General features: G+C 46.4%; 1 protein-coding gene across 5 annotated transcripts in view; it reads right to left on the minus strand.

The window, feature by feature from the left end:
- Foxn3 (forkhead box N3) overlaps positions 1-14,822 on the minus strand; it is a 384,532-nt gene that overhangs the window by 28,002 nt on the left and 341,708 nt on the right. For 3 of the 5 annotated variants that reach the window (XM_078050691.1, XM_078050693.1, XM_078050692.1), the window contains one exon: positions 3,392-3,457. The exons of 1 other annotated variant lie outside the window; for it this stretch is intronic. In XM_078050691.1, the coding sequence (XP_077906817.1) occupies positions 3,392-3,457 (66 nt within the window). The remainder of the gene's footprint in view (positions 1-3,391; positions 3,458-14,822) is intronic. One more of the 5 variants, XM_078050694.1, reaches the window with a different exon arrangement.

Genomic DNA, 14,822 nt, shown 5'->3' on the forward strand with positions numbered 1-14,822 from the left:
ACCGTCTCTCCCTCCCCCATTATCTAGAGTTCGTCTCTGGGAACATTCCAACCAGGGATTATATAAGCCTTTGAAGATGAGTAATGGTGATCTGGCTTCTCCTACTTAATAACAATTCCTCCACGGGGGTTCAAGATGACTCACAGGGTTTGTCACAGGAGAGCTGCAAGCAGGTGCTTAAGGAGATGCAGGAAGCTGAAATCAGTCTACATGGTCACTTTTCGGGGGCAGGTGGAATAGGTGGGTGGATTTGACTCAAAGCACAATCCAGAGCTCAGAGGATAATGAACCTGCTGTGCTCCACACTGACTTCTGCAAGGAGCCTCCCAGGGAGCAAGTGGGACTCTGAGGACTCTCCTTACGGATGGTGTCCCATGCTGCAAACTGGCAAAGTCTGAAAAACCTAATGTCGCACAGGCTGCGGGTGCTGCCAGGGGGACAAACCGTTGGAGCTGAGTTTTTATTAGCGACACTCTGCTGCCTTATTGAAAGGGAAGCATCAGACTGCAATGAGGGGTGGTGGGACCCTCTGGGACTTCAGCTCCAACAGTCCAGGATGTGGAGGGGCTCCCCTGGGCAGTTTGGACCCCTGGGAGAGAAAGAAGCTGGCAGACGGGGGTTCTCACCAGCTTCTTGAGCAGCTCACTCTGTACGACCTACTCAGCCTCAGACCCTGGACGGTGGCCAACCTGCCAGCCCCGAGCTGGCTCTGCAGATGCTGAGCAAGGGAAGGAGGAGAGGGAGAGCTCTAAGTGGCTGCCATCTGGTGACCTGAAGTGGAGTGGCTACAAAGGCTGATGACAAAGGAAAAACCTTTCAAGGCACCCAGGCTGGCCTCCAACTGCTGGGAGGGAACCGTGGCAGAGACCATGAGGTAGCTCCCACTCAGACAGGGCCTCGGGCAGCTGAGAGGTGAAAATGGGGGCTATAAATAGCTGCTCAGACAGTCCTGCCCCTCAGCCCAGGGGATCCAGGCAGCCTCTGGGCCGGCTAGAAACACGGGGAGCTCTCAGAGCCATGCTCCCTGCTCTGTGGGCAGGGGCAGGAGTCCCGCACCTGGGGAAGGCCTCTATTCCAGGCCGCGCATAGGGCCCCACGGCTGGCCATTGCCTCTACACGTTTTGCCCAGGCTCACTTTTTCTAGGCCTGGTTCAACACTGGCAGGGTCGGGAATGGTGGCATTGTTGATCTAGCTCTGTCACCCTTCACCTAAAAAAGGCAAAGTACTGCCTCAGGCCTCAAGGCAAGATCCAAAGGAGGCAGCAGAGGAAAGGGGAGCTGGCTAAAAGCTGTGGTCCATTGCCGAAGCCAGTTACCGCTGGCGGTGTCTAGGAGAGGTTGAGGAGGGGCCACCTGGCTGTCTGGATGTCTGTCTCTTCACTCCCTTCCTACAGAGCATGAGCTCCCACTTCTAAAGGCTTTACTGTCCATCTGCCCACCCCTCACGCTTGCACTTGGGAATACAAGGCTGAATATAAGGGTGGTGTCCCTAGCTCTCTGAGCAGCTTCTGCAGAGTATCTCTCGCTATGACCTTTGCAGGCATCCTGGTTCTTCCCGTCTACAGGGCCTTGGGCCTTCCTAAAGGCTGAGACCATATGGACTCTTCCCACGGTGGAAATAGCCAAGGCTTTCGAGGAAAGCTTTCTAAGAATGCTCCTAAACCTTTCAAACAGGAATGCTAAGCCTTTAAAAATCAAATTCAGCATTCCAACACAGATAGGCCTATGGCTTACAGAGAATCCTGTAGTTGGAGGTTACTTACTGAGGAAAGACTGCCCCTCAGCCAAGACAACACTCAACCCCTCAGTTAACCAGGAGTACCTTTCCTTTCCCATCTCTAGTCACGGATCCAGTAACACTGGCCTTTCACAGAAGATGCTGAGCATCTGAGAATGTTCCCTCAATCCCCCTGCCTTTTCCAGAATCTCCATTGTACCTCTCACTCCCGGCAAGCAGTTCATCACAAGAGTTTATCTTTAAAGTAGAGTGGTGGGGTGCTGGGGGAAGGGGCCTGAACCTCACACTGATTCTGATGACATCAATGTTTCCCCTAGGATGGGTTATGCAACTTGATGTTAGAAACCATTTCAGCCCGTAACCTGATTACAGTCTGGACTGTGATTTTTCTACGATGCCTCCCGAGAACAGAGGTTTTTTAAGGATATATTGCTCTGAAACATAAAGCATCACTCAAAAGCCATGTTTCAGGTGAATGGCTATAGTACGTCAGTCACACATCTGCCTAGACGTGGGGTCTGCTGGTCAGAGGGACAGGAATGCTGGCAGTCAGATTCAGCAAGGGCAGAATGGGAGTTGTACACCCTTAGGAGCCGAAAAGGGCGACCCCAGGCAGAAGACCAGGTTTCTCTGAGAGCGCCTGGCTATGTCTCTTGGGTCTTTAAAAAGGAACAAAGAAGAACCGAGTCCAATTTCTTAAAGCGGTCAGGAAGGCTGGGAGAAGCAGAGAACGATGAAAGGTGGTTTGAATCCCTGCATCAGTCCATAATGACACCTATTAAGGGTTTGGGGATGGACCATCCCTGAGGACAACACTGTTCTCTAAAAGTGGGGCATTCCCATTGCTCAGGAGGCCACAAGGCCTTCAGGAGGCAGAAGAACCAGTCACAGGAATGAGACAGGTCCCTATGACAAGCTGGGTAGATCCTAGTGACCAGATCTGTCTCCTAGGTGTGGGATGTGGGCCTAAGTCAGGAGAAAGAAGGGGCAATATCTTCACTTAAGGTCATTTTCATGGAAGGAGACTTCCAGAACTCAGTAGTCTAGCTCCAAAGATATGAATAAGCCTTGGGTGGTAGGTAGCAGTGAAGTCCAAGTAAAGAAAAGAGTTATCTCAAACTTGACATTGCTCAGTGGCCAAGAGAAGGTGAAGACAAGAATCCTGCTTGGCTAAACCAAGGAGTATCACGGCCTCATTTTCAAGGTTAGTCCAAGATTGAACAGGCCAGACTTTTCAAAATGGCAGCCTGACATCAATGAGGTCCTGGAAAGGAATGTCTAAAGATGGGTATTGCTTAGCACCAACATGGTAAGCTGGCTTCAAGGAGCATCTCCTACCAACTCAGAGCAATAATTCCTACAGGAGAAAGGAAGTTCTCCCCACTGGGATTCATGATGGGGCCTGTTTCTCTCTCCCCATGTTGTAAGCCCTGAAATTCTATCATCAGAACTTCCTCATGTGTGCATTCATCCACACACGCTCGTGGCCACATGTCTGTATGTTTATGCATGTAACCACGCACTGCTGTAGTTTGTAAACTGATGGCAAGGGAAGGTCTGCTTCAGCATTAGTTCTTCCTATGGCCTGGGATATAAATGAGAAGGATAAGTTCAGAAACTATGGTGCTGTAGGCTATAGAAATATCTACTCACAACCTGCTTGTATCTCAGGGGGAGTATTCAAAAGCATCATGGCACTGGCAGCATCAATGTCAGGATCTGGAAAAATCAACCAATAAATAATATTATTTACAACGGGGCCGGTGTGTGTGTGTGTGTTTTTATCCCTGTAAGTTACCGTTTATGAATGCAACAGAGGAAAAAAGAAGAAGAAGAAGAAATCTGGGAACTAGATGAGTTGTCCCAAAGGTGACTTTCTTACCATTTGGATTTGAGAGGAAGAAAACATATTCTAGAAGGAGATTTAAGAAGCATGTTAGTAGCTTTTTCCCCCTAACCAGATGAGAACAGTCTCTTCTCATTCTGCTAATGTCATCATTTGCACTGTATGTTCCTGTAAGTTGCTGATCTGTGCTTTCCCTCAGCCTTTACCCTGCGGTGGAGGAGCAGGGGAGTCGGTGACAATGGGAAGTTCAGCTACAGGAATCTTTATGAACTGGGGAAAGCTCACAGCATTGAGAGAAAGCATTAAATACACCTGCATCAACTGAGATACAAACAAGACATTTGGTCATTTCCACTGTCAGCAGAAAGCAAATAACAATTTACAAGGTGTTGTGTGTGTGTGCCTGTGTGCCTTGGTGGTGGAGGCATTAAAAGAAAGCACTTAAAATATAAAGAAAAATATAAAGTTCTGTTGTTGAGGGCTCAGTGCTTGTTTCTACATCTATTATTGCTTTTAATACGGGCCAAAAAAAAATACCAATTATTTTATTGCTATAATTCTTAATAGGTTTCTGAATCCTTACCGATCCACCAGTTGACAGATGGCAGGTTATACAGAGACAGAGAAAAATATTATCCTTTTATAACTAAATTCATTTTCCTCTGAGAAACAGCAGCGCTGCTGCTATGGAAATGAAGGTCACCATGGCAACAGTAAACAACCCCCAAGAATGGTCACTGAATAGGCTGAAAAGAACATCTGCCCCAGCACAGCGTCCCAGCTGCCCTGGGGCGAAATTCGCTAATAGTGCGGTGATGCCCCGTGACAGAAGCTGCCGCCTGTGCCCTGTCCAAATAAATGAAGTGTGCAATTGAAGTCGACATCAAAATGCCTGCCCTTGCAGATTACCGCCTCCATGTCCGCTAAACCCGGTGACTAATGATGGGGGAGACGGGGGGCTCGCGCTTGTCAGTTTTTGTACAAATTACATACCAAAAAATTCAATTTACTACTAATGGCTCCATGGCACTTTATTTTGGGTATTATGTGAGAAAATTACTTTTTTTTTTTTTTTACTGTTTTAAAAAGTACATTTTTCATACTTTATATGTGCAGTTTAATTCCAAGGGAGTAATGCGATGCAGTATAAAGACCCACGAGCGATTAATAATAGGGATGACGCTGGTTTCAGAAGACAATGTCTCAAAAAGAAGTAAAGGAACTTTACTCTGCAGGCCTTTTTTTTTTTTTTTTTTTAACTTTGCCTGCAGGAAGCCTGTTAGTTATACTCCATAATGCAGTAAAAGTTCATTTTAATAAGTATATATTGTATGAGAAACAGGTAAATAAACTTATTTGGCAACTCCTGAGGTGAAATTCCTAAAACAGTCATCCCTCCCGACTAAAAGAAATACCCCCCACATGCATACATGTATGTACAAGCACATACACACATACATAGAATGATTAATCGAAAAGCTCCAAGTTCTGCTCACTGCTCCCAGGCTCCCACTGCCCGGCTCCCTTCATCTCCCTACAGGTCCTGCTATTAGTAGTGTTGCTGGCACCCATGAGCCCAGAGAGACAAGCTCCGTGGCTTCCTCCTCCTATCCCTCCTTTCACAAAGGAGCCAAGAGAACAAGCTGCTGCTTCTCACCAAACAATGGTTCTGTGCCTTCTCTGAGAATTCAAATGCGACAGGTGACCTGCCATTGGCCTGAGTAGATGGTCTCCCCTCCCAGGGAGACCAGGAAGTTTCCCAGCTAAGAGGAAATGCAGAGACGTCAGGAACCTTTCCTATTAATTTTGCTAGTAAATGAAAACTCTGTATTCTTCAAAAACACACTGGACCACAGGAGGAAGTCTGAGGGCCACAGATTAATAGAAGTCATGATGCAAGAAAGAGAATCTTAAAAGAAGAGGACCATCAACATTCACAGGATTTCAGGAGAACTGAAGCCTGGGGAGCCTGTCAGACCCACGCAACAACTCCCTGTGTCATCCGCACCACCCAAGCCAAGCCAGGCAGATACACAAGTAGACAAGTACAGGTTGCTGGAAGATAAACTCCATCTTTCCTTCTAACCAGATATGCCATGCCCCAGGGCTCCACAGAGAACAATACTAATGCCGCCTGGATACTCAGGCCAGTCTCCAGGCACACAGGTAAGTGGAGCACACAGGTGCATGCCTACAGCCCTACCTTCTATGCTGAAAGACCCAAGTCCTAAGAAGCCTGAGGCAGAGAATGGAATGGAGGGCAGGGTTTGGGATTCTTGCCCCTGGACATCTTGGCAAGCAAACTGACAAATGAGAACTGCATGTGGTGGTGTGTGATCATGCACGCCTGCCCTAACTGCCAGCTCTTCCCCAGGAGCCATTCTTAAGGAAAAAAGAAAAAAAAAAAAAAAGCTTTCTTTAGTGATGAGTTACATCAGTAAAATACACCCATTTCAAGTGTACAGCTGATAAATTCTGACAGATTTTATACTACCATAATCAAGACTAAGAACGCAACAAAGAGACACATTTCCATCATCCCAAAAAGTTTCCTGGTACCCTACTACAAAACACACCTGTCCTTGCTCTAGGCAAACCATTAATTTGCTCTCTGTTACTTACCTATGATATGATGTCACTAGTTCATTTCTTAAATTATCATTAGTAGTATTTCACTGAATGGACATACCACAGTTGGTTTATCCAGCCACCTATGGATGGACATTTGACTTGTTTCCAGGTGTAGCTATTATTTTAAAAAGCTGCTATGAATTTTTGTACCAGGCTTCCAAGACATGTTTTCATTTTTCTTGAGTAACTGTTGTGAGAGTAGGTTTGCAGGGAATTGCTAAACCATGTTCTGTGCAAGAGGTTATAGTTGTTCAACATTTTTGCTAACACTTGAAATTCGATCTTCAAAAATTTTCGCCATCTAGTGAATGTGCAATAGAATTAACTGTGTACTACCCTGATAACAAGTTATATTGAGCATCTTTTTATGTGCTCAGCAGTCATTTGTGTATCTTCTTACAGGAAAAATTGGCTCAAGACTTTTGCCCATTTTTTAAACTAAGTTGTTCAATTTAATATTCAACCATAAGATTTCTTTAACTATTCTGAATATAAATACAAACTTGTGATACATATACATAATTTGTGATATACATAAATATTCATTCATGGCTTATCTATTCAGTTTCCTTATAGTACATTTCAGTAAGCAGAAACCTTTAATTCTTATGAAGTTCAGTTTACCAATTTGTGCTTTTATAGCTTACTGTCTTTGGGTCTTCACTAAGGAATCAAGCCTACCTCAAGGTTGCAAAGATGTGTTATGTGGCATCTTCTGTTTTCATTTGTTAGTGAACTTCATATAATATTATCTGGGTTCAATACCCACATTTACAGATAAATGAAAATGGAGTAATCAACAGACCTCTTTCCTCAACCAGTAAGCTAAGCACTGACCTTCTAGATTTGTTTAGGTCAATACCAGAAGGCCTTTATTTGGCTCCTAGTGTGACATACCTGTACGCTGGTCCCCACCCTGACACTCTCTGTGTGCCGTAGTCCTCAGAGTAGACAGTCTCCCTTCTCTCCTACCCAGAGTTGCTACAATGCTTATTATTACATATTATTAAAAGGCCTAAGTTTCTACTCCCCCTTTTAACGGTCATGAAAATAATGCATATTAAACATAAAGAAATATGTTCCTGGTGGAGTTTACTTGAGAAACACATGCCTTCTATATTGGACCCACTTCCAGACTCATATTTTCTTCTATATATGTCCAAAAATTGTCTATGTAAAAACAAGCATTTCTGTATAGTCACTGGAATGCCAGCACACATGGATTTATACTCAGGCACACAAATCTATTTTTTAGAAATCAGGTTTACAATAGTTCCCCCTCAGCTATGGTTTTTGCTAAGCTTTGGTTTCCCATCATTTGGAATTCCTGAATGGACATTCCTAGAAGAAAATAATTCATGTCTTTTATTAGAGTACATTTTTATAATTGTTCCATTTTGGTTTTAGCTATTGTTGTTAATCTTTTATAGTGATTAGCTTATAAATTAAATTTTGTGGTTGGTATGTTTAGGGGAAAATATATACAGGAGCCAGTATATCTGTGGTTTTAGTCATCCATTTGGGATCATGGATGCCTGGAGATTAAGGGGAAACTACTGTATATGGAAAACAGTTTTCTGAAATTTCTTTAAAATCATTTTCACTTCAGCTTGGCACAGCAGCACACACCTATAATCTCCATGACTTGGGAGGCTGAGGTAGGAGGATCCCAAGTTTGAAGGCAGCCTTAGCAACCAAGCGACAACAAACGTTGGCAAACCTTTCACATTAGTATAATTATCTAAAGTTTTTCTAGGGTGCTGCCTTATGGATAAAAACACACCTCATTGTTTGTGTGGGTGCTCTCTTTTCTTTAGATGGTGGATTCATCAAAAGGCAGAAACAAAAATTTGAGCTGGTTATAGAACCGGGGCCCAAATACACTGCTCCTCCCACAGACCTGGGACCCCTGGAGACACAGGCTCTACGCAGTCCTTCTAGCTCTCTCCTCTGCCCTCCACTGCCCCTCTCTCTCTGGGGCTCAGTCCCACTGCCCACCTTGGGTCATAAGCTATTGTCATGAGCACACTCTGGGTCTTCCTAAAAACTTCTCTGACCAGGAGAGCCTAGAGAAGGTTTTCCTCTTTGGGTAGAAGAGGTACATTCTGATAGAAGCCTCCCTTTCACAGAGGATATCTGTTTTGCAGTTTCTTGGCCAGAGTCATTTTTGGGGACAGAGGAGCTGTCTGGGCATGGGGGACGCTTGTGCCTCACAGGCATGGCTGATTCTGAAAGGCCATCCACCTAGGGAGGGAAGGGATGGACTGAAGGATTTTTCCTGGCTTAAAGGGTGGTCCACCAGCCACCTCTCCAGATGGTTCAACCTGGTTTAGGATTAAAAAAAAGAGGGGGGTATTTCATCCCAGAACTCTTTCTAGGAAAGAAGATCCACTTGGCAGGAGTGTCCTCTATGTTGTATTCTGGGGAGCCAGAGTGGGGAGCAGGGGAACAAGGAAGCATTGCCTCTTTCATATTGGATGGGTGATTCCGCCCAACTGTCGCCAACTTGGCATCCTAGTCCAGGAACCCAAGTCACTTACTATGGGTTAATTTAGCACAACAGGCAGCATGCTGTTGCGACCATCATCATCAACACGGAGCCAATATCAAATCCTGTATTAAAAAAATTCTTCTCCTCTGGACTGGTTCCCATCGGCCCATTTCAATTTTCATCTTTAATGCAGTTGTCTTATCACATTGCCTCTTCCCCGGAGTCCAAGACTGAAAAACAGTCCCACCCCTTAAAGAGGTTTTCAAATCCTTTCCTCTTGAATGGACACACACAACGATCATATGCTACAGTGAGAGAAGCAGGTAACAAAGGTTCCAGAATCAGGGATCCAGCTCTTTGGATTAAGAAAAACATTCAGCCTCATTTTCCCAAGGTGTGGAGATGGTTCTTTCTGGGAAAGGATGAGGCTTTTCCTCTGTGTGTAGGATGAGAAGAACACCAGCCTAGCAGAGGATCTGGAGGTTCCAGTCCCACGTCTGCAGCAGGCTGGTTTTTTTCATTTCCTTTCACACTCTTCCTGGCTCTGCCTTTAATGTTCCTTGACTTCTTCTTCCCTTTCTAATCTGTGGCTGCCAGGACTATGGGCCCCAAGAGGCACCAACCAAATGGGCCATCTGCTCCAAGGCTCCTGGAGGCAGCGAATGCTCTCAGAAAGGTTGGGAGAATATACTACTGTCCCTGGAAAGCTGTGGCCCGTCATGGTGGGCACCTGGAGGTCCACTCCAGAGCCACCCATCCAGGTTGATGCAGGTATTTTGTGGGTTCCTGGTGTGATTTCTGTCTACATTCATCCCCTTCCTCTGGGATTTTGTACCAGAGAGAAGTGATTCATAGAGGCCATGTATTTTAACAAACTAAGAATATGAAAGCCAACAGGAAGTCCCTGGTTTAATTCTCATAGGCCGGCCTCAAAAGAATGTAAGGGACGACCGACCTTGGCATCTCTGAGTTGAGTTGACCGACTCAACAAAATGATGACAGAACATTCTCCATATGGAAAGCCTGAGACAACAGCCATTACTTCTTAGAAATCATTTAGTTTCCCCACAGGGCTGATGTATTTTTTTTTTTCCTCTTTCTGCTCTCCTTTACATAGGAAGTGTAAAAGATCATTATGTAACTGAATAAAAGTTATTTAGGAACAAACAAAATAACTAAACAATGACACACACTTGGACGGAAATTTTCAGATATAAGAACATAGGGACACTGGGCACATGCACATACTAAGATGCTCATACTCTCTCCCACGTTCTCTCCTAGAAAGTGAACGGTGCCAGGACGTCTCCTCCTTGCTCTCCTCCTAGTCCCAGCACCTAGCCTCGTGTTAGGGACCTAATGGGGTGCAGATAAATAGCTATTAAATAAATGGATGAGTGGCTCAACCCATCTGCTGCTCAGCTGACTCTAACTATCTGAAGCTCAGCACTAAGCTGGGGGGAGAAGTGTTTGATGACCTCAGGGTATAAGATCAACCCTAGGTGACAGAGTTTTTTTAAAAAAAAAATTGTTCAGGGAATTCTGATACATGAGAAAGGTGAAGAACCACCTTTAAGAGCAAATCAAGGGTCTGTGAATACCATCCAAAGAAATCCACTAAAGGAAGACAAGTCCGTCTCTGATATCCTTTTTCATTTATGATTTCGCTAGATCTCTTTGCTTTGAAACATCTTTCTCCATTTTCTACAAATCTATGTAAGAGTGATACATCTGAAAGTATTTGCTTAAAAATGGAGAGGGGAGAAAAATGATTAATTTAGGGCCAAGGGGACAAGAAACAAATGAAACAAAGAAACAAAGCAAGCAGCACATTTCCTGGGGACCTGAGTACATCTGCTTGGTTTCATCCATCATCACCTTACTAAGCCACTGTTTCTCAGCCGGGGGAAATTCCGCACTCCAGCACAAGGATGTATGGCCACGTCTGGAAACATTTTTGATTATCATGACTAGGCGGGAGGGGAAGTGCAGCCCCGGCACCTCATGGGTGGAGAGGCCAGGGATGTTGCCCAGCATTCTACAGGGTGCAGGAGAGACTGCGCCACCAAACACTATCCAGTCCAGAGATGAGGTTGACAAGCACTGTCTGTGCTACACTCATAGATCCATGAGCTAGGGTTGGCAAACGCAGCTTCTGGAACAACTGTCTCAAACAGAACACCATCAAGAGCAAACAGATAATACCATTCATCTTGCTGATGTCGTTAATTTCACTCTTCTTTTTTTTGCAAGATCCCTAGGTGCAAGTTAAGACAGACAGAATATCTACACTTGCAGCTTTGAAACCACTAAAGAGTTGTACCCTTTGGCTCTTGCTGCAGTAGATCAAGACATCTCAAACGGCTGCCTCTGATCAGGAAGCAGAAAGGAGAGGTGCAGTGAGCTCTGTCCCCTTCCAAAGGGAAAGAAGTTGTAATGTGAGGAGCAACAGGGATGAGGTGGGAAATGCGAGGATTCACCACGCACGTGCAAATGTCCAGTGGGTTCTCAGCGAGACTGGGAGAAAGTGACACCACAGAGCCGGGCGGACAGCTTCAGCACGGCCAGGGTTTTAGTGAATGAAAGACTCACACAAATAGATGCCCAGTTGTGACTTTAAACATCTTCTTCAGGATGAGAGCTGGATATAGAGAATACCAAAAATGGCCTGTCTGCCCCCCAAAAAAATGAGCCAAAAGAACACTTGAAACTCCCTGTTGCTCTGAAGGCACCAGGAAAGTGAGAACCAACCATCAAGTGCATGGGAACCAACAGCTGACTGTTGGACCAGAAAGGTGATCCATGTCCTGCAGGGTGAAGGAGGGCGGATCACACACATGTGCAGCATGCTGGGTGCTATCAGGCTCCCAGTCATGAGTCTTTTTGAGTTTCTCTCGGCTTAAAAAGAGTGACTAGTGAGCACCAGACGAGGATTTTACTGGGCCTGAGGAGTGGAGTCACCATCGACTCTGCGCATGAGGAACGTATTACAGCTCCCAACCCAGGGCGGCTTTCTAACTTGGATCAATGGCCCATTTATTACCCCTAACTCCGTTTCCTGCAGAAAGAGATCCTGGAAGGAAGTGCATCCTGGCTGGGAGTAGATGCCCGGGTCTGTGGTCTCTGGAGGTCTGAGGAGCCCTATGTCTAACCTGGCACTAGGGTGGGGGTTGGGGACTTTTCCTGGGCCTCCCTGACACTCTATTGCCATTGCATCTCTGCTGGAGCAGCAGGGGAGCACGCTGACACTCCCCACCCGGGTGCCCCCCACTTCCGTTTTCTTCCCACAAGAGCTGCTTTAACTCTCATGTCTTCTGGGCCCTTGGATTCTAATTGTCCACGTAACCTGCTCATTTTTTTCCTATTGTTCTTGGGCTCCAGCCCTTTGCTGAAGAGTCACCCCGACTCCCCAAAACTGGGGAGTCTGATTTTCCTAACGGTGACTGCCTACCCTTTACCACCTTTGTTTGACTAGTTGATGGAAGTCTTTCTAGAAGCTACCTGAGAGTCAACTGAGAGGAACCATATGGGCTAAAACTAAAATTTTAGAACTTGAAGACCAGGGCACAGGCAACAGGTGACCCAGAACAAGTGATGTCTTTGTCCCATGTATCATGGGACAAGACTTTTATTTTAGAGGCAAGATTCTTTGGTTAGTCCTGATTGGCTCATTTGATGTGCTGTGTTGTACTTATCTTTGGGTTTTGTTTTTTTTAAATAATTTTTTTAACTTCCTGTAGGAGAGAGACTTATAGACCTCAGAAGGCCCTTCCCCTCTGCAGCTCATCCAGTTGTACATCTCTGATCACTGCATTCTCTGATTTCTGCCCCCTGGGCCACCCCTCTCCGGGGTTGCAGCAACTGATAGCCCTGAACAGAGGGGACACTGGAGGATGATGCAGAAAGAGAAACAGGGGAGACACGCTGCAGACCTCCAGGCTCTGGAATTCTTTGAAAACCTTCTTCTTTCTTCAACTAGCCATACAGCCAGAGCTTATCACCCAGGAAGAAATGGGAACCAGCCCCGGGAGCACAATAGCTTCCCCTGGAGCAGGAACAAGATGAGCCCCGAGATCCTCAGAACCTGGCCACTCTTGTGTCTAGGAGGAAGCAAGTGCCAAGCCCAGAAGCCAGAGTCAGAACCAGAAAGACACTGGAGATAGTGTCCCCAGAGGGATAGTTAGACCATCAGATGGCTGGCAAATAACTGTCGGGGAGAGCTGGGGGCTCGGCAATGCCTGGATTCCACGCTGTTGGCCTGCCTTCTCCAGAGCCCAGGTCTCCCCACCCACCATCACTTCTCCCCTCCTATGGGAAGATCATCCCCTGCTCAGTCCCTACCCAGAGGCTCCGTCCTCCTCTGTAAAGGGCCGGGGTTGCTGGCAACCTGGCACCAACTCTCCCTTGGTGACAGAGGTTCCCATGGTGGCCTGGCCCCTGCTGGGTGTAGCAGCGCCGGTAAGCGCTGACAATTGAATAATTCCACTTGCACTTCATTAGCTGTCTTCATCTGGGGACATGTGCCAAGCCCCTTTTCCAAGAGCCAAGAATCTTGGAGTGACACTGGCAGGTGCGTGAGTGAAGGGATCACAGCTCAGAACTCTGGCGTCAGTGCCCCGAGACACGCCTCCTCTCAGAGGAAAAGTCACAAGATCACCCAAGAATTCACTTTGGAATCTGGCTGCTTAAACCCTGTCTGGGTCATCTTACTAAAGGATCAGAAGGGGACACATCCAACCAGCTCTCCTTCCTGATGCCCAGGCCCGTGTGCCCACATACATACAAACAGGCACCCAGCCACTACAACCGCCCCCAGTACAACCAGGCGTCTCTGGTAAACAAGTCCTCTGAAAACCCTTCCCCTCTTTCTCCCTTAGAGACCTGAGCTTCAGTTACAAAGAGGGACTCAAGTAGAGGAGAGCGTATGTCCCATCAGAAAGGCAGGGTCCTGATCCCACTTCAGTCTGTGTCCACCACAGGCCATTGGGATTAAACTGTTCATGAGAAGTTCATTTTAGATACAGTTAGGTATGGAAATATACAGATTCAAGATGAAGACTATAAATAAAGGACATGGAAATAAAAGGATTCCGTTTTTCACCAGACAAGATCTAATCACAACACTGTGCTGTTGGAAGAGAAATGAGAAGGAGCCCACCATACTTCCAATCCTGCCGGAGACTCTTTTCCATCTTGGAAGCAGAAGATCCCAGGAAGCCAATGGGCAAGGAAGTTGGGAATGAACAGTTTGGGTTTAAGATTTAGCTTAACCATAAAGCAACAAGCTGATCTTTTGGCGGGCAAATGGGAAATGTGTTCTGAAGACAGCCTCCAGAGACATTTCCAGAAGGTTTTGTAAAGGGGGGGGGGTAATACCAGGGATTGAACTCAGGGGTACTCAACCCCTGAGCCACATCCCCAGCCCTATATTGTATTTTATTTAGACACAGAGTCTCACTGAGTTGCTTAGGGCCTTTGCTAAGTTGTTGAGGTTGGCTTTGAACTCTCGATCCTCCTGCCTCAGCCTCCTGAGCCACTGGGATTACAGTCAGACACCATTGCACCCGGCTCTAGAAGGGTTTTTGAGAGAAGCTGCATCCCTAAAATAAGAATTTTGCCTATAAGGTCTACTTTGATGGATCCCTCTTTCTTTGGATGTGTTTGATTGGTGGGGGGGGGGGAAGAGGAGAAGAGGGAAAAGGAAGAGGAGGAGGAGGAGAAGAATAAAGAGAGGTGTTGAGAGCCACAGCCAAAGGGGCCCCAGCAAACTTTCAGACTGCCAGCTGGTGATTGGCTCACAGTGGCCCCAGCAACTTATAGCTGATTGGCTCCTCTGCGGTGATGCTCATTGGGCTGTTTCCCCGCCTTTTCAGACTGCCAGCTGATGATTGGCTCACAGAGGCCCCAGCAACTTCTAGCTCATTGGCTCCTCTGCGGTGATGCTCATTGGGCTGTTTCCCTGCCCTTTCAGACTACGGAGCTGCTCATTGAGAGACTTTTTTGGCTCCACCCACGCCACGCGACCCAGCCAATCGGCCTCAAGAGCAGAAGGATTGTGGGAGGTGGAGAGGCTTGTGGTTTTGGGAGAGGCTTGTGGGAAGCCGGTGGTGGCAGTT

Source organism: Ictidomys tridecemlineatus, chromosome 5, assembly GCF_052094955.1.
Source record: "Ictidomys tridecemlineatus isolate mIctTri1 chromosome 5, mIctTri1.hap1, whole genome shotgun sequence".
Lineage (NCBI taxonomy): Eukaryota > Metazoa > Chordata > Mammalia > Rodentia > Sciuridae > Ictidomys > Ictidomys tridecemlineatus.